At 37.3% G+C, this 27159-nt stretch overlaps 1 protein-coding gene across 2 annotated transcripts in view; it reads right to left on the minus strand.

The window, feature by feature from the left end:
- Positions 1-27159, minus strand: part of MAP3K5 (mitogen-activated protein kinase kinase kinase 5) — a 213382-nt gene that overhangs the window by 101799 nt on the left and 84424 nt on the right. Inside the window, exons 4-7 of one of the 2 annotated variants that reach the window (XM_079938911.1) lie at positions 23183-23376; positions 22245-22413; positions 20971-21077; positions 18523-18690 (exon numbers count right to left, since the gene is read on the minus strand). In XM_079938911.1, coding sequence (XP_079795037.1) covers positions 18523-18690; positions 20971-21077; positions 22245-22413; positions 23183-23376 — 638 coding nt within the window. Of the gene's footprint in view, positions 1-18522; positions 18694-20970; positions 21078-22244; positions 22414-23182; positions 23377-27159 lie in introns of both variants that reach the window. The other variant, XM_079938910.1, reaches the window with a different exon arrangement.

Here is a 27159-nt window from a genome sequence, read left to right on the forward strand (position 1 = left end):
CCAAAGCAATCTACAGATTCAATGCAATCCCTTTCAAATTACCAATGGCATTTTTTACAGAACTAGAACAAAAAAAATCTTAAAATTTGTATGGAGACACAAAAGACCCCAAATAGCCAAAGCAGTCTTGAGGGAAAAAAACGGAGCTGCAGGAATCAGACTCCCTCACTTCAGACTATACTACAAAGCTACAGTAATCAAGACAATATGGTATTGTCACAAAAACAGAAACATAGATCAATGGAACAAGATAGAAAGCCCAGAGATAAACCCACGCACCTATGGTCAAATAACCTATGACAAAGGAGGCAAGGATATATGATGGAGAAAAGACAGTCTCTTCAATAAGTGGTGCTGGGAAAACTGGACAGCTTCATGTAAAAGAATGAAATTAGAACACTCCCTAACACGATACACAAAAATAAACTCAGACCTGAATGTAAGACCGGACACTATAAAACTCTTAGAGGAAAACATAGGAATTACCCTCTTTGACATAAGTCACAGCAAGATCTTTTTTCATCCACCTCCTAGAATAATGGAAATAAAAACAAAAATATACAAATGGGACCTAATAAACTTAAAAGCTTTTGCACAGCAAAGGAAACCACAAACAATACAAAAAGAAAACCCTCAGAATGGGAGAAAATATTTGCAAATGAATCAACAGACAAAGGATTAATCTCCAAAATATATAAACAGCTTATGCAGCTCAATATTAAGAAAACAAACAACCCAGTCCAAAAATGGGCAGAAGACCTAAATGGACATTTCTCCAAAGAAGACATAAAAATGGCCAAGAAGCACATGAAAAGCTGTTCAACATCACTAATTATTAGAGAAATGCAAATTAAATCTACAATGAGGTATCACCTCACACCAGTTAGAATGAGCATCATCAGAAAATCTACAAGCAACAAATGCTGGATAGGGTGTGGAGAAAAGGGAACCCTCTTGCACTGTTGGTGTGAATGTAAATTGATACAGCCACTATGGAAAACAGTATAGATGTTCCTTAAAAAGCTAAAAATCGAATTACCATATGATCAAGCAATCCCACTACTGGGCATATACCCAGAGAAAACCATAATTGAAAAAGACACATGCACCCCAATGTTCATTGCAGCACTATTTACAATAGCCAGGTTATGGAAGCATCCTAAATGCCTATCGACAGACAAATGGATAAAGAAGATGTGGTACCTATATACAATGGAATATTACTCAGCCATAAAAAGGAACAAAATTGGGTCATTTGGTGAGACGTGGATGGATCTAGAGACTGTCATACAGAGTGAAGTAAGTAAGAAAGAGAAAAACAAATATCATACATTAACACATATATGTGGAACCTAGAAAAATGGTACAGATGAACCAGTCTGCAGGGCAGAAATAGAGACACACATGTAGAGAACAAACGTACAAACACCAAGGGGGGAAAGCGGGGGTGGGGTGGTGGGGTGGTGGTGGGATGAGTTGGGAGATTAGGATTGACATGTATACACTGATGTGTATAAAATCGATGACTGATAAGAACCTTCTGTATAAAAAAATAAATTAAATAAAAATTTTTAAAAAATAAATAAAGTAATTAAAAAAAAAAAACCAAAACTGAAACCCCGACCAACTCAACTCAGTTGTGGTTTTTGAGGTAATCATCTTCTCACCCTGCCTGGCTAACAGAGGAAAGTAAGAGCCTTCTATGAGAGAAAATAAAATCTCCTCAGTCTCAATAATTCTTAAATACAAAATATATGGCATACAATAAAGAATTATGAGACATGCAAAGAGTCAGGAAAATGTGACCAATAAACAAAAGAGCAAAACAGACAAGAGACCTGCCTCACAGATAATTCAGATGTTGGAGTTTGTAGACAAGAACTTTAAATAATTATTACAAATATGGTGAAGAAAATTAAGAAAGAAATGGACAAATGAATGAAAAGAGAAACAATTTTAACAGAGAGTTGAAATCTAAAAGAAGAGAATCAAATAATCTAGAACTAAAATGTACAATGCCTGAAAATAAGAATTCATTGTATGTGTTTAATAGCAGACGACGCAGCAGAAGATAGATTTGGTGAAATGAAAAAAACAGGTCAATAAAAAATATCAAAACTGAAACAGGGAGAGAAAAAGGTAGGGTAAAAAACAAAACAGAGCATAAGAGACATGTGAGATATAGTTAAATGGTCTAACATATGTATTACTGTAGCCCCAGGAAGAGAAAAGAGAGAATACAGAACACAAGAAATATTTGAAGACATAAGGCCAAAAATATTCCAAACTGTTGAAAACATGAACCCACAGATCCAAAAAGGTCAGCTAACTTCAAGCACGATAAAATAATAAGTACAGCCTAAATGTTGAAACCAAAGACATGGAGGAAAATCTTAAAATCAGCCAGAAAGAAAAAGATACATTACTTTCCAAGGAGCAATACAATTGAGAGCTGACTTTGCAATACAAACTATGGAAGCCAAAAGATAATGCAACAACATCTTAAGAGTGATAAAAGGAAAAAGAAAAGGTGTAAGAAAGATGTGTTCATACAAACAAAAACTGGCAGAATTGGTTGCCAGCAGATCCATATTACAGAAAATACTAAACGTATTCAGGCTGAAGAGTAGTGATTCCAGTTGGAAGCACTGAACTGCAGGAAGAGCATCAGAAAGGGTAAATATTTGACTATATATAAAAGATATTAACTAAACTATTAAATATTTACACTGCTCTAAGTTTCTTTCCTTGTTCAGGAAGTGGTAAAGTACAAATTTAAGGTAGACTGTAAAAGCCAAGGATGTGGATTGTCACCTCTAGGGAACTACTAAAAGCATAACATAAAAAGTATTACTAAAATGTTAACAGATGATAAAATGTAATACTAAATTAATCGAAAAAATGGAGGGAATGGAGGATTAATGGAACAAAGAAGATATGAAATAAATAGAAAATAAATAGCAGGATGGTAAGACATAAGCACAAGTACCAGTTACCACATTAAATGTAAATGACCTAAACATTCCAAATAAAAAAGACTTCTCAAATTTGATTTAAGAACAACAGTGGAAAAAATAAATAAAAAAAGAAAGAAACAACTATAATGCATTTAAAAGAGACACACTTTAAATATAAGGCTACAGTTAGGTTGAACGTAAAACGATGCATAAAGATGTATCACTCAACTACTAACCAAAAGAAATCTGTTGTGATTATATATTAATATCAGACAAAACTAACTTTAAGGCAAAAATGATTGCAAGATATAAGGAGGAACATTTCATAATGATAAAAGGGTAAGTTCAACAGGAAGATTTATAATCCTAAACACACTTGTTAACATGGCTTCAAAATACATAAAGCAAAAACTGATAAAACTAAAAAACAGACAAATCTACATTCATAGTGGGAGATCTCAAAACACCTGTCTCAGTGATGATCAAACAAGCAGACAAAAAATATCAGTGAAGATGCAGAAGATTTGAATAACATGATTAATCCAGTTAATCTACCTGACTTATGTGGAACACTACACCCAACAACAGTGGACTATATCCTGGGCTATAAAGGCGCCTCTCACAGAAATAGAATTAAACTAGAGAACAAGAAAGAAAGATATGTTTGTAAATTGGGCACCTACTTCTGAAGAACCCAGGGGTCGAAAAACTCACACTGAAAATTAAAAGGTATTTGATCTGAACAATATTGAAAGTTCAATACATCAAAACTTCTGGGATGCAGAACAATTTTTATCTTTAAATGCATATGCTGGGAAGGGAGCAAGGTTGAAAAATCAATGCTCTAAGCGTCCATCTAGAAATATAACAGCATATATTCCCACACAAAGTGGAAGGAGGGTATAATAAAGGAAAGAACAGAAATCAATGAAGTCGAAAATAGATGTGCAATAAAGAAAATCAACAGTGCCAAAAGTTGGTTCTAGGAGAAGATAAATAAAATTGATAAACTCCTAGGTAGGTAAACTGCTCATAAGAGAGAGAAAGAGAATACAAATTACTGTTATTCAAAAGTATCAGAAATGAAAAGTGGGACATTAGTATAGGTCCTACTAGCATTAAAAAGAAACTAAAAGTATATTTGGAATAACCTTATCCCAATAAATACGACAACTTAGGTGAACGGGAAAATTTTCTTGAAAATCACAGATTAGCATGACACAAGAAAAAGAAAGGAAACTGAATAGTTCTATATCTATTACAGAATTTATAGCAATCTGAAATTATTCTTTTTATCAGCTATCTCCCACTATAGAATGTATGCTCTCTGAGAGCAGGGACCTTGTCCGTCTTGTTGAGTACTAAATCTCCAATGCCTGATCCATCAGGATGCCTGACTCATTGCAGGTGAATGAAGGAAAACTGTATCCACTTCTTACCAAGAGCCAGGCTGAGACAAGTGATAAATACAGCAGGTCGTATAAACTTTGAATAATCTATTCACTTCCCTAGTAATGTAAATCCTGACCTTGTTAAGACCATAAGACCAGAAAGCTACATCCTTGGACCACATTACTAAATTGTGTACCATCTTCACCATATTACATTTTAATATTATTGGAATTCACTATTTAATAAAAAATATTGAAGATATTGTTTATATAGTTTTCATTGCTGCCTACTTAGAGTCTTACATGAGAAGCTCCTTTAATTTATTGCTAGGAGGGTATAGTCTCCTCTGAAGAAGTGTCATATGATTCACTTTTCATGCTGTTACTAAAAAGCTTATTTTAAAGAGCACGTTGATCCTTATCACTGGAGTATCTGTGTTCCCTGGTGCTAACTTTCCATATATATTTTATCATTTCACTGTTTTCTGTTTTTTGTTTTTTCCGGTACGCGGGCCTCTCACTGTTGTGGCCTCTCCCGTTGCGGAGCACAGGCTCAGCGGCCATGGCTCACGGGCCCAGCCGCTCCGCGGCATGTGGGATCTTCCCGGACCGGGGCACGAACCCGTGTCCCCTGCATCGGCAGGCGGACTCTCAACCACTGCGCCACCAGGGAAGCCCTCACTGTTTTTTTAAAATTCAAACTTGATAAAAATAAATATAGATGCTACAATAATGAAACCATCCATTTCACCTGAAGATGATAAATTAGTCATTTTAGGGTAAATGTGCCAAGTATCAACAGCAAATCCCAGTGGCTTGCAAGTTTCTGTATCAGCTGGCTCAGCTCTGCCTGACATTGTTCTCCCTCTGGGACCCAGCCTGAAGGAGAGGCTTTCCCCAGAAAATGGCTAAGGAAAAGTAAACCTGGCACAGCCACGACATAGCTTTTAAAGCTTCTGCTGATAAAGAGTATCAACCAACACACATACCTGAACCTGGTGTCATGGGGTAGGAATATATCATCTTCCTATGAACAGGGACAGTGTATTTCTAACAATAATACAATATAGCCCTGATGATATTCTCTACCACAGGAAGCTGTGGGTACCACCAGATAGTAAAGGAAACAATAACAATAGCTGCCTATCATGACTGGGCACCTACTGGGTACAGGCATTGTACCTGACACTTCGAGCATAATATTTCTAATTCTGACAACTCTTTAAGGTAGGAAGGATTCTCTCAAGTTTACTAATCAGAACATTGAAGCATGGAAATAGTCAGTCACGCAATTTAAAAGTGGTTGAGCAGGAACTTTACCCAATTCTGCTGGATTCCAAACCTGAGCCCTCTTCTCTGTTTGACTCTACTTAACCTTTGGTGTGTGTTTAAAAAAAATTTTTTTAGTCCTTTCTCATTACCTCTGCTTTTGTTTTTGCTTTTTAGTAAAAGGGAGTTGGGTGAAATAGGAAGAATAATAATGAGAAATAAAAATAGAACTGCTTTTATATTAAGGATAAAGCTTGGATTCTATATACTACAGAAACAGGTATTGATATATTCTTGGAAAGAATGGTGTTTGTCACAAAATGTATTTGATCAATCTTATAGACTATAGACTAATATTTTTAAAAGACTGATATGGCAATACTGATGAATGTGTCCATAAAAATGCACCAAAGACATTTCATGTCATTGAAAACTTTACAGTTTAACTAGCAAGAAGATAAATGAACATGAACAATATGTTAGCTCTTACATAAAGAAATCTATAAACAGTAATTAATAGTGTAAAACTATCTATAAAAATAGAGAAGTAAAATGATTAGAGGTAAGTGAAGCTAAATTAAGACTTCATGAAGGAAACAAATCTTAAGGATGGAACCAGGCATCTTAAGAAAATTCTAGTGAGTATATTTGAGTAACTGTATGAAGTTATTTCCACTATTGTTGATTTTTTTCTATTTTAGTACTCAATATTTGTTGAAAGAGGATAAATAATTTGTATTCTTCAACTCATTATTACATTGAAGACTTTCAAAGCTTTTGTTCAAGTTTTCAAAGCAGCAGATTTTTGTTCAAGGGCTGCCTTATATCAGCACTGTATTTGTCACCTGATTGTAAGCTAGCTAAGTGCTTGATAATGGAGTGATGAGCTCTTTATAATAAAGACATAGCTCACTTTTTGCATCTCTACTGAGCTGTTCAACAAAGTCAAGAAAAAAGAAAATATTCTTGAATCAATTGTTTCGAGCTAAAGAGCATCTACTTTCCATCAAAGAAGAAACTGAGCTCAACTCAAGCTCCTTCTCTTTAGCTGTCATTTTCCTTCTTTGCGATACAACAGCCGTGATTCTTTCTGTGAGACACACAAGTAATTAAATTAGAATTTCACGGTGCCTTACATCTCCAGGGATATTTCTGAAATTATCACTCATAAAATAACTCAGAGGTAAAGCAAGACAGCATGGGATGAAAACTAGTGCCAAATCACTGTTGATCTGATCTGGAGATGGGGGGGAAACCCTCTCCAATTCAAACTACTTATTTGCATATGAGCTTTATTATTAAAGAAAAGTCAGGACAAAAAATCTAAAAACTCAAAATTCTAACTACCTTCTTTCAGTCCTTTTACTATTTGCATATTTTTTTCCACAAAAAGAGAATCATGCTATTTTAATAATCTGTTTCTTAATTTTCACATGATATCATGAAGCATGTTACTGTTAAATATTTGTTTAAAACCACAATTTTCTGGACTTCCCTGGTGGTCCAGTGGTAAAGAATCAACCTTCCAATGAGGGGACACAGGTTCGATCCCTGGTTGGGGAACTAAGATCCCTCATGCCGTGGGACAACTAAGCCTGAGTGTCACAACTACTGAGCTCGTGCGCCTCAACTAGAGCCCATGTGCCACAAACTACAAAGCCCACATGCCCTGGAGCCCGGAGGCCACAACTAGAGAGAAGGCCTGAGTGCCACAACAAAGAGGCTATGCACCGCAATTAAGACCCGACGCAGCCAAAAAAATTTTTATAAAAAGAAGAAAGAAATTCACAAAACCCGAATTTTCTTCTGGGCATATACTCAAACGAATTGAAAGCAGGACTCAAACAGATATTTGTACACCCATGTTCACAGCAGCATTTATTCACAATAGCCAAAAGGTGGAAACAAACTCAAGTGCCCACTGACAGGTGAATGGATAAACACCATGTGGTATATACATAAAATGGAATATTATTCAGCCTTTCAAAAGGAAATTCAGACACATGTTACAACATGGTGAACCTTGAGAACATCATGCTAAGTGAAATAAGCCATTCACAAAAAAGACAAATACTATATGATTCCACTTATATGAGATACTTAGAGTAGTCAAACTCAGAGAGACAGAAAGAAGAATGGTGTTTTCCAGGAGCTAGGGGGAGGGGAGAATCGAAAGCTGTTTAATGGGTACAGACTTTAAGTTTTGCAAGTTGAGATGGCTGTGGGTGAGCAGTGGTGATGAGAGCACAGCAGCGTGAATGTACTTAATGCCACTGTATCATACACTTAAAATGGTCAAAATGGTAAGTTTTATTTATGTATATTTTTACCACCAACACACACAACTCTGAACGAATGATATTCCATCACTCGGGGACGTTATCCTTCCATTCAACATTTTCCCTACTGTTGGACATTTAGGTTTCTTCCAATTTTTCATTACCATACAATTCAGTGTAGGAACATTATAAACACATCTTTGTTTCCATATCTGCTATTTTTTGAGGATAGTTTACGAAGTACATAACTGGATTAAAGAACATGAATTATTTCAAGGCTCTTGATACATAATGCCAAACTGCGTTCCAGAAAGTTCTTACCAATTCACATTCCCAAGAGCAGTATAGGTGAGAGACTTTTATATCGCACCCATGCCAAATTAAAGTATTCTCGTCTCTTTTCATTCTTGCTAGTTGATAACAAGAAAGCACAGCTCAGGATTTTAGTGGGCACTTACCTGATTGCTCCTGAGAGTGAAGAGTTCTCATATGTTTATGACCAATCTAAACTCATCCTTCCAATAACTGCCAATTCCCTCAAATTAAAATGCAAAACCCATATTCTAAGAAGGCTGGGAAGATGGGAGGAGACAGATTCGGGAAAGCTCTGAAGGGGAGGTAGGGCCGGGGGTTTAAACTTATTCTTAAAAGATATGAAAAGCAGTGAAGGTTTAGGAAGAAGGGACTGACAGCAAAATACAGGGAAAGTCTAAACATTTAATAAAAAAGGAACAGTCATATTATCAATTATGGTTAATCTATTCAATAAAATGGATCCACTAAGCAAAATTTCCAGGGACAAAGAACTCTGCATAGTTGAAAAACTCCCCAAGCAATTCTGATATCCAGCCAGGCCTGGAAACAATTGCTTTGGTTCACTAAGTGAAATCACCCCTATTCTTCCAAATGCTCCTTCCTTTTCACCATAATGCCTGGCAAACATCTACTTCTCTCACTCATCCCTCTGACAACTGGGTTACAGAAAGCAAGCCTTAGCTTCTCTGCTTAGGTGCATAATGCTCATTAGCCACAATTAGAAAACCTCCACAGTGACTTATTCAATATGACCGTTCTTGGACTTCGACTTGGTCATGCCACAACAGAGCTTCACGCAATCTGTCATCTGTTGAATCCCATATTAAATCAAGGTCAAGGCCTGAGAGCAATGCACCAGGGCACTTGTTTACAAAGTAATCATGGGCACACTCTGTGTTTTACCCAAATCTCCAGGTCATCCCGGAACTGCTGGTCCCTTAAGAGCCATCTACATCTGGATACCAATGAGCTGGGTGTCACGCTGAGTTATGAAGAACTCTTCAGGTTTTGTGCTCTAAGGACAAAAATCATCCAAAATTTGGAAACTCACTTATAGAGACAACCAAGGACTAAACAAAAATGTCAGTGAAATAATGGTGAGATAAAACTCTGGGACGGGGGAAGAGGGTGGTAGAAATAGAGATACCACAGAGAAAGGTATCTCAAAACCAAGGAAAAAAAAAAGGGCTAATCTGGCAAATGGAAAATAGACATTGGTCTTTATTTGTACGTCGATTGGTTTGTTACATAACTCTTCCAAAGTAAAGCCAACCCCATTAATCATGTAAAAACTAAACAGTTATTAGGCCCGCATGACTGTTTGAATAGCACTGTCACTGACGTAAAAGAAAATTAGTCGATAAGGCAAAGCTGTCTGTTCTTTCCCAAGTTACTATGGAAAAATGAACGTATTAATGCTAAAAACAGACTAAATGCTTTTAATTTCCTGGCTACAGATCTTTTTTGGCATTACAACAGGGAGACATGATTATGCTAATACAGTATAGGTACCTAATTCCCTTTCAAAATTCTGAAAATGATTTCCTATCTCCCCTCAAGAATACCATGAGCTCTAAAACCAAATATGATTTCAAGCAATCAGTGCCTATCCCAGGTGACCCCATGACAGCTATGGTATTGATATATGAAATTCTAGCAAGTCCTATGTACAAAGTATACAGACTTTCTTTTCCCTCATTAGCTAAAATGTTCAACTAGATCCAGAAATAAGAGAAAGGAAACTCAGGCATATTTTGGGAAAAAGGAATCTAATCAATACCCATTAATCTAGTCAATGTCCATTTTGGACAGGGATAAATATCACATTATATAAAGAAATACAAAATATTTTCTCATATTATATACTAAGGATATAACTCCAAGGGCCTACTAAATTCCAGGACTTGAACATATGTTGCTTCATTTAATCTCTCAAACAGAGCATCTATTCCTCCTAAAGTGATGAGTTTAAACCATTTGTAATAATGCCGTCTTCCTTGCTAGTGACTTGTGTAGTGCTGCGGTGATGATGAAATACTAGAAGCATAAAGAAATGTAAGGAAAGTGTGGGGTAGGTTTTTATGAGTGTTTTCTTAGTCCTAAGAAAAAGATACAAAAAGTGATGGCCTACTTTTCTCCCATCTCAGACCTGGCATAGCTAAGTTTGATAACTGAAATGGCCACAGCCCCTTACAACTCTAAGAAGGCCAGACTGAGGGCAGAGCCACCCACAGCAATAACAAGGAAACAGACTTGGCTGACATTTTTAAGCTGCCGACTCAACCTAAACCAGACTCAGCCCTATCTCTGGACTTCATGTTTTAGAAGTTACATTTTCTTATTGCTTAAGCCCATTGGAGTAAGGTATTCGGCTACTTTTAGGATGCTAAGAACATTTCTAATTCATCTAGGTAGGTATTATTCTTATTTTTCAAATAAGAAAACTGAATTTCCTAAAGGTTAAGTAATTTGCCTAAGATCACACTGTTTCCAAGTCCTGAGTCAACATTTATTTCATGCCGGTCTCCCAAAAGTCCAGGTCTCCTCAACAAAACAGTACAGATATTCCTAGAAATGTTTGTTCCTAGAAATTCCAGGAAAGTGAGCCTAGGATGTAGTAAAAACAACACTGGATCTGAAAAAATTGTACTTGAAATATTATTAATCACAAAACATCAAGAAATTCACTTAAGTTCTTTGAGTTTCACTTGCCTTAGTTGTAAAATGGAAAGAAAAATGTCAGCCTTGCCTACTTTACAAGGTGTGTTAAGCCTCCAGTGGTTAATAACATATACAAAAACCTTCTGTGAACTCTAATGTTTCAGCGATTGATTATTATTTCTACCTATTGAATAAATACTGCATATATCAAAACGTTCTAAGTCATTCTACATATGAATTCAGCATAACTTCTTTGTGGTTATTTCTTTTTCAGATTAGGTTCAAAAAGAAGTTGTAGAGATAATCTTGACAATGAACCTTCCATGACCTCCAAGTCATGGTCCATAATATTGCTTTGGGTCATTCCATTTCAGTCTGTCACTTCAGAAACTCCGTGGGTTTTGTTTTCAGTGTTATTTTGGTTTTTTGGTTTTTTAGGATGTAAGTCTAGGCTCTTGGGTCACAATATTTCCTTTGAAAGCTGGCTATCCTCCCAGCTTCACTCTCTTGCCTTGCTCTTTTTTTTTCTTTTTTTTTGGCCGCACCTTGCAGCATGTGGGATCTTAGTTCCCCTACAGGGGATCGAACCCACGCCCCCTGCAGTGGAAGCTGAGTCCTAACCACCGGACCGCCAGGGAAGTCCCGACCTTGCTCTTGATTCTATAGTAGCCCCAAACATCCTCAAACCAGCACTTGTGACAGGTACCACTGCTGCTTTCTTTAACTTATATTTAACTTTATATTGACAAGCCATGATAAAAAAAAAAGCTACAACCGTTTAATAACTAAAAGTCAAACTCAGTTTAGTTACCTAAAGATCAAAGAGGTATTTTTCATACCTTAACTTGGATTATAGAAACTTACATACAGAAAAAAATTAGCATTATTTTAGCCATCCGCAAGAGCTTCAGTGACCAAAAATAACTAAGGAAGTGACAATGAAAAACATCAAATGTTAGAGAACTACTCTTTTTTTATACTTAAATCAGCAGGATGTGTTCCTTTAAGCCACTCACCCTCTGTCCCAGATAAGCTTCAACAAGTAAAGTTTGTTCTACAACATATTACTATTCTCCAAACTTAAAAAAAATCTAAACCATAAACTTTTCTCTTATTTTGTATTTTTGCATTCTGAATCCCAAGTAAACCGCTCAGAAAATAGACCTGCATTAGAAGATCTCCCAAAAAGTAAAAAAGTGCCCTGATAATAGTACTCATACCAAACACAATGAATGCTCAGAGGAGTGTCAAGCTTTCTCCCTGTGGTGTAAGTCAGGAACAGTAAACTCATTAAAGATGTTAAAAAGGGAAATTTCGGGACTTCCCTGGTGGCGCAGTGGTTGGGGGTCTGCCTGCCAATGCAGGGGACACGGGTTCGAGCCCTGGTCTGGGAAGATCCCACATGCCGCGGAGAAACTAAGCCCGTGCACCACAACTGCCAAGCCTGCACTCTAGAGCCCACGATCCACAACTACTGAGCCCACACACCACATCTGCTGAGGCCTGCGTGCTCTAGAACCCGTGCTCCGCAACAAGAGAAGCCACCATAATGGGAAGCCCGCGCACCACAACGAAGAGTAGCGCCCACTTGCTGCAACTAGAGAAAGCCCACACTCAGCAACAAAGACCCAACACTGCCAAAAATAATAAATAAATTTTTTTAAAAAAAGAAGGGACATTTCAAGAAAGAGTTCTATGTGCCATTGTAATCCCAACTGCTTGGGCCTCTTTTTCTATTGAGCTGAAGCTCTTATCCTAAACTTCCCATGCTCAGTAGATGACTGTCCATTCAAGCCAACAGAAAATGATTCAGGCTATGGAAACTGTCCATGGAAAGAAGCTTTAGGGACTGACTGCCTGCCACTCACTCCTTATCTCATCGCGGCACTTGACGAGTGAAAGTTCAGAGGATTATGGGTCAAAAAAGGTCAGTTGCAACAACTCTCTGGGACTCAGGAAATGCATAATCCTGGTAAGTCTGGCCAGATGCCTAATAACCTCGGTAATGCCCTCTTAGGTCAGCACCTTGACAACGTGCTTTTACTTCTCAGCTCTCACAGAAAGGGAGGTTACAGATGATGCCAACACACCAACACGAATGAGTGTGTCTGCAGGACTGTGGGAGTTGGATTGAAACACTAAGAAATACTGAAGTGGCTTTACAAGTGTGAGGGCATGAAAAAACACCCATTTTGAAATAGGGGGGAATTGTTCTTAACAACCTGTAGGACAAATGGGTATGATGATAATACGGCAGGTTATAGACAGATAATCTACAGTAGAAGTGACATTCTTATATTACTCGATAAATCAGTGAGTGACACACCCAGGTCAACTCCTAAGGCTCTTCCCATGAAAAGGCTTTGAGTTCTAACTGCTTTCACTGTTCTTACTAGAAAATTAATGAGGGCTTCCCTGGTGGCGCAGTGGTTGAGAGTCTGCCTGCCAATGCAGGGGACACAGGTTCGAGCCCTGGTCCAGGAGGATCCCACGTGCTGCGGAGCAGCAGTGCGCCACAACTACTGAGCCTGCGGTCTAGAACCTGGGTGCCACAACTACTAAGCCCACGTGCCTAGAGCCCGGCTCTGCGGCGAGAGAGGCCACCACAATGAGACACCCGCGCACCGCAGTGGGGGGTGACTCCCTGCTCGCTGCAACTAGATAAAGCCCGCACAGCAACAAAGACCCAACACAGCCAAATATAAATAAATAAAATAAATTTAAAAAAAAAGAAAATTAATGAATAGCTTAAAATGAAATAATAAAAAACGGACATCTTCAATTTGACCTGAAAACTTTGAACACAAAGATCTTTTGAGAGAGAGTTAATGTAGTTAATGTTCCTCAGCTAAATGGGAACCATTGAAAAGGAGCCAGAACTGGGAAGTATAGAAAGTTAAAACAAAAACACAACCAGAAAAAAAAACTTGTGTTCCTTTATTGAACTTTATGTGACCTTGAAAGCTCTCAGTAGTCTAAACTGTTTGGTTTTTCAAATGGGGAAACACTTCTATTTTATTCCTGTGCACGATGCACATTAACTTCATAAGATGTTTTCCATTTGAATCTGCTGACCATGAAAATCAGGCTTTTAAAAATTACCTATGCATTTCATTATCACTGCCAAATCAAAGCATTTATACCAGCACAGTGCTTCCAAATATCAGATTCTAATTCTCCTACAATTAAGAATCTTCTAAAAGTGGAAATCTTCTGGTAACAGAAAGGTTGCATAGTTACATTTCTCTTTTATAACATCAGGGAAAAAATTGGTTAAGAGAAATGGTAAAACTCTCTGAATTGCAGTAACAATTTATAATACAAATTTAAAAGTCCAAACCAAAGCCGTCAATGAAAATCTAGGAAGTTTTCCTCCCTTATTATAACCTATTATCCCAATTTCAGGCCACCATTAAACTGTTAAGGTGATACAAGATTTTGAAACGTTAAGATTTCTGTTTCACAATTTTAAAAAAGTTATGCTCTCATAACACCTGAACTAAGTCAACTTCCTTTTTTTTTAATTGAAGTATAGTTGATTTACAATGTGTTAACTTCTGCTGTACAGAAAAGTAATTCAGTTATACATGTATATATATGTTCTTTTTTATATTCTTTTCCATTATGATTTATCATACGATATTGAATATAGTTCCCTGTGCTACACAGTAGGACCTTGTTGTTTATCCATTCCATATATAATTACATCTGCTAACCCCAAACATCAAATACATCCCTTCCCCAACCCCCTCCCCCTTGGCAACCACAAGTCAGTCCTCTACATCTGTGAGTCTGTTTCTGTTTTGTAGATGGGTACCTGTGTGTCATGCTTTACATTCCACGTATAAATGATATCATATGGTGTTTGTCTCTTTCTGTAAGTCAACCTCCTTTAATATTTTTTTTAAATCAGGCACTCTTTGGGGAACATTTTAGAAATACTAAAAAGTACAGAAGGATAATATAAGCAACACTTCCCACTGATATACCCACCACTCAACTTAAGAAATAAAATGTTTAAATATTCTTGCAGCTGCATATGAAGCATTTCACGATCCCTTTTTACTCCTTCCCCACTGGTAACTATTCTACTGAATTGGGAATTTATGATGTGTCTCTACTTTTACTATATGTGTATGACTGTTTTTAAAGTTTCTATAGACGAAATCATACTCTGTGTATCCTGCCATTTGGTTATTTTGCTCAACTCTTTTAAGATTTTTTTTTTTTATGTTTTAACTTTTATGTAGAGAAACTTCAAGAATTTCTCTAGGGTATAAACTAGGAATAGATCTGCTGGATCTAGGGAAGGTTAACTGTCAACTTTCCTTGATAATACCAAAATCTTTAAGTAGTCATAAGATTTTCTACCACAACCGGCAGTGGACTAGGACTCCCATTTCTCAAACATCCTTGCCAACAACTGACAATGTCAAATTCATAAATTTTTGTTAATCTTCATAGTGTAAAATGGTATGTCTGTTTTAGCTTGTAGGTAGAGCATTTTTTGTATTTTTTAAAAATATGTTTGTTGGCCATTTGTGATTCCTCTTTTGTGAGTGATCTGTTCTTCTCCTATGCCCATTTTTAATCTTTTTTCTTTCTTTCTTAAGTATTTTTAGGAGTTATTTATATATATTGAATATAAATCCCATATTGGTTACATGCATTGCTCTCTGCCTGTGGTTTATTTTTTTACTTTGTTGATGATATCTTTTCTACATATTCATAAATACTTTTACCATTTTCAGTGCTCTACATGCCTTCTAACAGATCCATGTTTCCATCTGGTATCACTTCCCTTCAACCTAAAGATTTTCCTTTAACATTTTTTGTAGTAAAGGTCTGTTGGCAACAAAGTATCTCAGTTTTTTATTTATCAAGAAATATCCTTATTTCACCCTCACTTTTGAAAGACAATATCACTGGGTAGAGAAATCTTGGTTGACCGTTTTCTGCTTTAAGTACTTTAAAGATGTTATTCCATTGTCTTTGGCTTCCTTCTGATTAAAAGTCAGAACTCACTCTTTCCCTTGAATATAATGTATCTTTTTTCCTGGCTGCATTTATGATATGTTCTTTAATTTTGTTTTACAGGAATCTGACTATGAGGTGCTGAGGAATGGATTTCTTTGTATTTACCCTGCTTGGGTTTTTGCTGAGCTTCCTAGATCTGTGGGCTGTTTTTGTTTGTTTGTTTGTTTGCTTGATCAGATTTGGTTAATATTTGGTCACTAATTCTTCAAATATTTTTCCTGATATATCATCTCTCTTCTCTACTTCTCAGACTCCAATAACGTATGTTAGACTGCTCAATGCTATTCCACAGGTCACTGAGACCATTAATTTCTTTCTCAATCTTTTTCTTTTCTCTGTTTCAGTTTGAATGATTTCTAATCACCTGTTTTCAAGTTTATTGATCCTTTCTTGTACTGTGTCCTATTTATTAATCCCATTAGATGGAATTTTGACTTTGAATACTATATTTTCAGTTCTAGAATTTCCATTTGGTTCTTCTCCAGTTTACATTTATCTCCTATAATTCTTCACATTTTCACCCATAATATCCATCTTTTCCAGTAGTCTCTTCAACATATTTATCATTGTTATTTTAATATCCTTCTCTGCTAATTCCAAAATCTTTGTTGTCTGTGGGTCTACTTCTATTGACTGATTTTCTTTTTACTATGGATCATACTTTCCTATCTCTTCACAAATCTAGTAGCTTCTGATGGTGTAGTAGACATTTTGGACGATATGTTGTAGAGAGTTTGGATTCTGTTTTCTTCCTCTTAAGAGTGTTGAATTTTGTTCCAACACACAAATAAATCACTGGCAGTTCACCTTGTTCATGTGGAGTCTTGGTTTTAGGTTTTATTAGGGTGGCTCTGTTTTGGTTTTCCTCTTAATTTTCCTTAGTCCTGGGATGTAGTTTTTTTATTCTGAAGTCTTGGACCTTCTGGAGTTTCAGTGGAAAGCTCAAACTGTTTACCCAAGCCCCTTTGACTTGGTGAGGTTCAAACTCCAAACTCTGTCTCTCCTGCATTACACAACTGCTGAAATCTCTGTTCAGCTCCAGTCTTCTGGCTGCTATTTTCCACTGGACTCCTTTGAGTTTTACCCACATGTGCACATGTCAGGGGTCAGCCAAGAATGGAAGGGCAGTTTATACTTATATTTTGGGCTCTCTCTGTGGCTCCTTCATTTAGGGGGTCTATCACTCAATTTCCAGGCACTCTGGCAGCCTCAGACTAACTCCTCCAACCAGTGAAACTATGATTTTCATCTTAAATTCTAACCGCCCTATCTAATCTAGTACCCTTCATCTAAAGATCTAAAACTCTTCAGTTTCTTACTATCTTTAGTCACTCTTCGGTGCTTTCAAACTTTTTTTTAAGTGTTTTTACAATGTTTATAATTGTTATTGGCAGGACGATCAGTGCGATAGAACCTACTCTTTCCAAAAGACAGAACCTTGATGAGCAGATGCAAATTTTAGTGGACTCTAGTTTTCCCAATCTTTTATGGTTTATGGTATTAAAAATACCTTGTTTAAGAAATTCTTTCCTAACCCAAAGTCATAAATTCAGTTTGTATATTTTATTCTAAAAATATTTTTTCTAAAGGTTTTTTTTAAAAAAATTTTGATCTTTAATTCACTTGGATTTTATTTTCTGTGCATGGGTTAGACTAGGGATTCATTTTTATTTTACAAGCAGATAAACAAATTTTCCCAGTACCATTCCTGAAGAGTCTATTCTTTCCACTCTGGCTCATGAAGCATACCATGTCATAAATCTAGTCTCAAATCTATATATCTCAGTCTGTTCCAGCCTCTCTCTTCGGTTCCAGTGTTTTATTTGTCTATGCTTGCACTCATACTGCAACATCTTAATTATTACATTGTAGTAGTATGTCTTGTTATCTGGGAGAGCAAGTCCCTCTATCTTGTTCTCCAAAATTGCTTTGCCCATTCTTGGCTCTTTAGTTTTTCACATAAACTTTAGAATCAATTTGTTGAATTACATGAAAAGCCCTGCTGTGGAGAATTAACATCTTTAAAATATCAAGTCTTCTCATCCACAAACTTGGTATATATATATATATATAGATAGATAGATAGATAGATAGATAGATATTTTTTTGCAGTACGCGGGCCTCTCACTGTTGTGGCCTCTCCCGCCGCGGAGCACAGGCTCCGGATGCACAGGCTCAGCGGCCACGGCCCATGGGTCCAGCTGCTCCGCGGCATGTGGGATCCTTCCAGACCGGGGCACGAACCCATGTCCCCTGAATTGGCAGGCGGACTCTCAACCACTGTGCCACCAGGGAAGCCCAAACTTCGTATATTTTTCCACTCAGTTCTTCTTTCATGTCTCTTGAATTTTCCCCCAAATTTTATTTTTATTGTATTATACTTTAGAATATCTTTTAAAATTCTTTTTTCTTAAATCATTATCTTTTCAACCAATTTATCCCATTTTACTCTGCCTTATTAAATGAATTCCAACAAAATTATTTACTAAAGCTATAAATTGTGAGATTTATTTCATATACACAATCAAAAGGATAATAACAATAATTTAACACTCATTTGCAAACAAATTTTTATGTTATGGATTTATCAAGTATCTTATCCTGTGCACTTACCAAGAAGCTCCATGGTCTCTACTTTCAGAATCCATGAAATTAGAGTCCAAAAACATATCTTTGTAGATTCGACCAACGAGGCAATACATATCTGAAGCAACTTGCCCTTCACTTTGCACCAGGGGAATCATAATGTCAAGAGCTTTTGCTCTATCTCCAGGGAGATTTCTCCTAAGGTAGAGGAGGGAAACATCATTGTTTCAGTATAAATTACAGAAGCAGTTTAGGCCAGTTATCTTTTTAAAACTCTGTTTAATATATTGATTCACATTAGTGAAGTTTGGCAAGATAAAAACAACAATTATATTTTGAGAGTCTTCTGTAAATCTTTTTATCCTATTGCATGTCTACTGCGTTTAACAAGGATTTCTTTTGAGTTGCTTTTCTGCTAATGGTGATAGATTTGTGCTTATCCATCCATAGTCCTTCCAATTTCCCTGCAGTCTCTGTGCAAATTTAAGTTGATGCAGTGAGATTAGGAATGCAGTCTGTGGCCTTGAATGGGGTAGAGTCAAGGAATCCAAACAGAAACAAAACCCTGATGCTATAGGTTTCAATGGCTTTTACTCTGAAACACTGAGCAAACTAAGTCACAGACAATACCAACAATCCAACTTTAACCCAAGAGTCACTTATCTTCTACACGTGACCAACTGATTATCTAAGGAAGCTGCTTTATATAGCTCATTTTAAAATCAGCGAGTACATATAGATTGTTCTCAAAGATTAAAATTCTCTTAAGAATTATTTCTTGAACCTTGAAAGCATTGTGCGAAGTGAAGGAAGCCAGTCACAAAGACTACATGTGTATGAGCTCATCATATGAAATGTCCAGAGTAGGCAAATCTACGGAGACAGAAAGTAGATTTGTGGTTGCCTAGGTTTGGGGTATTTGAGAGGAAATGGGAGGGTGACTGCTAATGGGGAGGGGGTTTTTTTTGGTGGTGATACAAATGTTTTAAAAGTCTTGGTGTTCATGGTCACACAACTCTGTTAATACACTAAAATCCATTGAATCACAGTACACTTTAAATAAAATTGTATGGTATATGAATTATATTTCAATAAAACTGCTATATAAAAAGAGTTATTTGTATTCTCAACTACTATTTTAAATCCTTCTGTGCGTGAAATTCCTTTTTACACTTTGTACTAAATACCTTGAGTTTAGAATAATGCTGCATACAAATACATTTATCATTTCATTCTATTCTATTTTAGGAAAGACAGAGACAAACTATGGATAAAGGAAAATATAAGAGGCTCTATGGACTTTCATTTTTCATTTCAATATAGAATATATTTCATTCCATCTTTCATTTCATCTTTCAAAAAGGATTTATTTGAAAACCAGTTGGAACAGATAATCTCTGGAGGTTTCATCTCACTCTGCCAAATCTAAAGAAAAAGATGTTTAATAAACGGGGAGATAAAATAGACTTTCATTATACATGTACTGATAAAGTTAGCAATTTCTAGAGTTTGGGTAGATAAAAAAGGAAACACACAATCTCTGGTTAAAGAGCATGCTGACTTTTCTTTGGAGACAAAGGCAGGAGAACCTAGTGATGAAGAACAGAAATACCAGCATCAGCTAGATCTGGGTTTGAGCCCCAGTTTTATGATATGCTTACTCCACCTCTTCAGTTTCCTCATCGGTAAACTAATTAAGCCTTCATGGCAAATGAATGATAGATGTGAGGTCCCCTCCCTTTTTCTTTTTATCATTCTCTCCAGTTGTAGTAATTACATACATATTCAACTCTCCGCCATGGCAGAGAACAGCACAACTAAGTTTTGGACAGTTCAGTGCTCTAGGCCTCTCTATGGCCAGCGCAGGGATGATCCTCCATGGTGACTCTGGGTAGAAAGTGGCACTGAGGCAGCTGCCAGCCATGATGCCAACAGAAGGCGTGGAGGCAGGACTGGAAGCAGCAGTGTTAGTCCTGGTCCTAGAAGATTCATGGACACATGCCTAAAATGTGGCCCACAGAGTTTTAATTATAATTAGGTTATGTTCAGGGCAATCCCAGTGAACATATTCTCTGGTTAGGAATATGTTCACCTAGATATAACTATCCCTACTCTAGTTACTTTTTGTGTAAATAATCATTTGGTGTTGAGTATATTTAAAGATAACATCATATCCATGAAATTTAAAAAATCCTAAAAAATATATAAATAGCAAATACAAATTTTGACAGAGAAGAAAAAGAATTTTTAGAATTTAAATATACAAGCATTGAGGGACATTTTTTTACTGACAAAAAAGTCAGAAAAAATCAGAATGCATGCTTCCTATATTTTACATGGTTGAAGTAGAAATATTAACATTAAATTCTAATAGGGAGTGGTTGCAAGGCTATAGCAAAAACATACCATAGAAAGAATATGGAGGTTAAAAAATAAAATGTTAGCACGTTGTGGATGGAAACTTTTTCTTCTTACCTATTCAGTGCAAATGCATAATGAAACTTCACATGGTGATGGGAGGCCAAATCAAAGGTTGGCAGCTTTTCTAAAGTCTCTACAAGCTTCACAATAGAATCATAGTCCTTTTAAACAAGAGGAGAATAACATAGAATTAAACCATTGGGAGAAAGTCCTGACAATGAAATGCCTTTGGCCAGCCAGCTACCTGAATCTGAGAAGGGCATTTAAAAAATGAACTAGAACCCACGGAATACTCTGAAGAATCTAAAACCAAGAAGAAACTGTTTGTTTGTTTGTTTAAATAAGGGGTTTGGATTATATAGATAAAACATTAGAAATATTGAGTTACCACATCTGACCTAAAAAACAATAAACCATCTAACATGGTAATGCTACATTGTCTAAATATGGGTGGTTTACTTCTCCCTGGAGCCAGATTCCTGGTATGCAGGGTCTTATCCATTACTTTCAGGGAAATAATTTCCAAAATATCAAGGACATGGAGCAACCAATTGAACTTCTGTGATAAGTAACAGAACTATTCCGTTTCAACACAAGTAAGCTCTCTAGTCATGGAATCCTAAGTGCCACACTTTTTCCACGTATGTGAATCTTTGTTGTCCACATGAAGCTTTACTCGGGCCTGAAAGGTTGGGCATAAGAAACCAGAAGTCGCTTAAAGTTTACTGTAAAACTCCAATAGCAAATCCCCAACTCAGAGAGGATTTCATTCTACTTACCATAATTTAAAAATTTTAAGACATCCCGATAAAAATAATATTGCATGTTCATGCTTTACTTTATATATTTTTAAAGTTATTTTTATAATTAATCAATTGCACATTTCATACTTCTATCTAGTTAGGCCCAGCACTATTAATTTCAAGCAACACAAATTCCAAGAGTAAGAGAGATGTCTGGAAAGCTCTAAAAATTTCTGCTCTTTGCCAAAACAAAGCTTTCACTTATTGACTGATGGGTGTGCCGGAGGCTAATGGAATAGAACAGGCTGTCTGCAGATTAGCTATGCATGCAAATTTTTCTTTTTGTTCTTTTGGAGGAAAAAGTCAGACCTTTACCGTACAAGTCTTTCACAATCACTGATGGTTAACTTATATGAGTCTGTTTCATTTATCATAAAATCTCTGGATGGAAAGCTTAGGAGAGTCAATAAAAAATTACATGTAGTGACATGAATGACTTAATAGCTAACTAAAACTGGATATTAACACTCCCTCATTCTTCCAACGTGCTACACGACAAAGACGTGACTTTGAGCAGCTTCTCACCTGGATATCTCTGTAGGAAAGTAACAGATTTATGACAATATCTGCTGTCAGGACTTCAATATTATCCACTCGCTGTCGAATTCTTGCCAATTCAACTGCCAGTTCTTTACCAGTGTATAAGTTACGAGCTTTCCTGATATCATTGAGTATAGATTCCCGGAAATACTGGCTGGTGGGAAAACACACATTTTTTGGAGTTAATATTAGAAAGAATTTCAATGAAAAGCAATGATCTTACAAGGAAACGGATGACATCTGCAGCACTCGTACCTTTCAGTTCGTTAAGATGCACAGAATGAACACCTTATCTATCTGGTATTATTTAAAAACTGGGGCATCCTATTCTTTTACACTCTGCCTTGCTTCAGTAAGAATTAAAGGTAAAGACACTCCAAGATAATGAATTTTCCAAGACCCTGCAATGTACCACTTAAAATGCTAAAACTTTATTTTTCATTTTACTGTTTTGAGTAGAAATTGTTCTAAATAAATTAGGTGTGCCTGTGATTTGAACATAATATAACATTTTCCTTCTGATCCAGCATCATCATTTATCAGCCTAAATGACTGCTCTTAACTAAAATATAATAGTGCTTTCAGCAATTTTTAGAGAGTTCTTGTCCTTACACTAAAAGTCTCTGGACATTTATTCAGATAATATTTCTGTACTTTGAATATATTTTTAGCTCTACCATTTCTACAACACAGTTAACAGTCTTTTTTTTTTTTTCTGATTTCAAGTTGTTCTCCTCTGAATAAAGTGGACAAAATACAAGAGGTGGACTAGGCAGCATCTATTTTATCCACTTAGAGGGTTTTATATATTTTTCCCTGGTTCTTGGTTGAGCACTGCATGTAAGAAACATCTGATAAGTTGCACAAATAAATGAAGTAGATGAACTTCATTATCACCACCAAATAGCATTACTAAACTTTACCTGCAACTTGCTTGTGCCACCTTCAAAAGTTGAATGAAACGATCCACAAGAGGTAAGCAGATGGGTCCAAGGAGCAGCTCGAAGTTCGGCTGCATGAGCTCTGTCAAGCCCTTCATGAAGCTGCTGTCACAGCAGTAGACCTTGTTGTGTGGAGTTATCATGTAGGGAATAAATGTGTAGTTCCCAGTGCACATCTGTGGAAAGAGGAGGCGCCAGAAGGTGCTGAGCCGGCCTGCAGACTCCACACTGACGTAACCCTAAATCCTACTTTTAAATAATAATCCTGAATGTGAAGGTAAATTTTTAAAAACCTCATTTCCTATTTAATGACCTATGGAAACGGAAGTCTCTTCCAATTTCTTTAATTCCTTACTTCACATAATTAGGACTTTACAGATGATGAAAAAAAGCATGGCACAGTTTCTATCAATTGATTAAATATTTATTCACCGTTTCTCATGGCTAAGGAAAAATGATATATGCTGTAGGTAAAACAGGGTAGGTTAAAACACAGCCTTTGGCCTTCAGGGAACTTAAACTTTAGTCAGAGAGACACAGCATAAATACATGGAAATGATAAGAGCTAACATTTCAGGGCTGCCCACGTGACAGCAATGTGTGAGTGATGCCGGAATAAACTGCTCCCCTCCAGGCTGCTCTATCACAGTCGTGGCTCCATTAGTGTCCCAGTTACTAAATCTAGAGACCCTGAAGTTATCCTTGATGCTTCCATTTCCTTCCATAGCCTATCAAAGTCCTGTCTATTCCGCCTCGTACTGGTCCATTTCCCTCCATCTTCTCTGCCAACACTGCAGACCATGCCACCAACATACCTGGCCCGAGCCATTGTAATTGGCTTTTAGCTGGGCTCTCTGCTTCTCTTCTTGCCCATCAATCTATTTTCTACCCAGCTGTCAAAGTGATCTTTCAACAACCTATATCAGATGACTTCCCTCAGGTGCTTCAAGCCCCCTCGTTTGCTCCTGGCATGAAGATAAAACAGGTCACTGTAGCCTACAAGGGCTTGACTATCCAAACACTGCCTCTCTCTCCAGCCTCAGCCTGTGCCACTCTCCGCTCACTCAGCACCGCCTTCTGTCCGCTCCCGATGATGCCAAGTGAGGGTGCACTAGTGCAAACAAAAGTGGAGGTGGGAAGTGTAAAGGAGAAATTGAACTGGACACCCCTGAGTAAGCGAGTCTTAACCAGAGCTTAGGGCTCAGGGAAGGAGAAGTGAATAGATAAGGGTTTCAAACTCTATATGCTGGGCAGTGGGAATCATGGAAGGATTCAGAGCAGGAAAGAAAACATAAACAAAGTTGTGCATTTTGACAGTCTGGCCAGAAAACGGAAAGAACTGAAAGAGAAAGAAACGAGATTTAAGGAAATTAGGTGGGAAGCTACAAAGCATGACCAGATTGACAGCAGCAACAGTGGACGTGTGCACTTGACTTCAAGAAGAAAAAATCATGGAGACCAGCCAGCTGATTACAGATATTGAGAGAGATGAAGAGGAAGGCATCAAAGGTGACTCTACCGTTGTAAATGGGGCTCCTTAAAGAAGAGTGGGATCCTTAACAAAAAGCAAGAATTCAGGAGGCGGAACCAGACTTAATTATTTATGAACAGATTACACTCGGGGGCACTTGATACGTATCAGGTAACGAATTATACACAGAGCCTGACTTCCAGTTAAAATATGAGAAGAACTTCAAGTGGGTGAGATTTGATTTGGCGTGGGTAGGGTGACATGCACACTTTTGAAAGGTTGGGATTTAAGGGGAACAGGACATCTAAAGGGGTAATGTCCAAAACAGAGTTGGACATGTGTGATTGGAATGTAAAAGAGTTTCAAGCCAAAATACAGACCTGGTGATTCTCTGGCATGGCTGAATCTGAGGAAATGGGAGAGACCTCTAAGAGAAAAATCCAGAGAGAAAGCAAAAAGCAGGGGGCTGAAAACTAGAATGAGATGGGTGGAAAACTCTATTTATCACTGTTCTAGGGAGTCCAGAAGCCCAAATTATTTGTTCCATGTCAGAATTACAGAGAACGAGGCATCACTTCTCTTATCCTTTGAACTAAACAAATGAGAGCAAACATTTATTCACCTTGGCATGTGCCGGGGAATGAATGGCCATACATTCACAACAGCCCACTGAGGGAGGGGATCTTGTCTCCATTTTACAGGTGAAGGTTCAGGTAAGGCTTGGCAAGGTCACACAGCTGGGCTGTGATGTGTCTGGGACTCCAGTCCAGGAACTCCTTCTCCAGAGGGCCTGCCATTATGGCTTGGGGGCTGGGCACCCTCCCGCCTGGCCTTGACCTGCCGGCACATCAACCCCTTTGCCTCAGGTCACCTTGCACGGACCCCTGCAAGAGCCAAGTTACTGCCTTGTAGCAAACAGATGAGAAGTGTCAAATGCCCTTACGGCTAGGTTTAATTATTTATGAACATGTTATCCTTTGAGACACTTGTATTTCAGGTAATGAAGCGGAAACTGGACGTGACTTCCATTTAAAGTGCGAGAAGAACCTCCAAAGGTTGAGATTTGATTTTTAAATCAAGCACATTAAATTGTTCCTTTTGCAAGTTCTCCTTGATGGACCAATAATTGGAAGACTAGTGGGGAAGAGGAAAAATAAACATATCCTGCTACTAAAATGTTACCAAGATCCCACAGCAGGTCCACCATTTTAATCCTTTTACCCAAGCTACTGTCTAAACAGAAAAGAAAGGCAAGTATATCAAGAGATTGCTTTCCAAAGTTTCTGGAGCTTGAACTATGAGGGAGCTATATAAAAGAGCCACAGAATCAAATACTCTTGTTTTATATAAGCACTTGGACTCAAAATTACAAAGAAAGGCTCTGAATCTTCTAAGTCACAAAATAAGGACAAACAGATGAGAAGCCAATAAACCAGAAAAGCACTTTTAGAGTTTCTTCTGCTGCTGGATAAAGTTCTGTATCCTCAAAAGCCTTAATACCATGTGTATCTGTGTATAAGACATGAACCAGGACACATTATTACTGAGAGACTGGATATTGGGGGATAATGCATCTGTGTAAAACTAATTCTATCAGATGTCTGGGTGTGTGTTGAGCAGCAGGCAGGTAAAGAGAGAAAATGAGAGTCATGCAAACAGCAGAGGAAATCAGATTCCTGAAACTGTCTTCAAACCCCATGGGATGAGGTTTCAGAATCCTTGTTGAAGGTATTCAGCATGCTAAGGCTTTCCCAAGTTCCTGGCCTCACTGCTCTTTTTGGAGTCTCTTCCCTGTGCTTCTAAGGCAATATTTTTTTTCAATGTCCCATTGTTTATGACCAAAAAAGGGGGAGAGCAGTAAACAGCAGGAGACACATGGATGCTTCTAGGCCCGAGCTGAGAGCCAGCCCAGGGAGCATGCAGCAGGGAGAAAGTGTGCGTGCGGGGAGCGGGGAGCGGGAGTGGATTTAAGATTGTTTTTTTAAATTAATTAATTAATTAATTTTAACATCTTTATTGGAGTATAATTGCTTTACAATGTTGTCTTAGTTTCTGCTGTATAACAGAGTGAATCAGCTACATGTATACATATATCCCCATATCTCCTCCCTCTTGCATCTCCCTTCCACCCTTCGTGTTTTTTAAAAAGATAACAGCTGCTGAGAAAAGCACTTTTTCAAAATGATGAACACTAATAATAAGGGAACATTTATTTCCCAAGCTGGCTCACGTATAACTTAGAAATATCATTACTGCAATTTCTTTTTACAGATTGCTACCAAACCCCGAGTTTGAAATAAATAATAATCCAAAGCAAATAAAAACAATGACTGTGTGATCAAGAAAAGACATTTCAAGTGCAACAACTGTCTTTTATTAATAAGATACTAATTCTAAAATATTTAAACCTACTTCTTGAAAAAGAAAGACCACAGCACATTTCTTTACATTTCAAAATACTACGGCATGATCATAAAATAACAAGGCT

The sequence above is a fragment of the Stenella coeruleoalba genome (genome assembly GCF_951394435.1).
Source record: "Stenella coeruleoalba genome assembly, chromosome: 12".
In the NCBI taxonomy this organism is placed as follows: domain Eukaryota; kingdom Metazoa; phylum Chordata; class Mammalia; order Artiodactyla; family Delphinidae; genus Stenella; species Stenella coeruleoalba.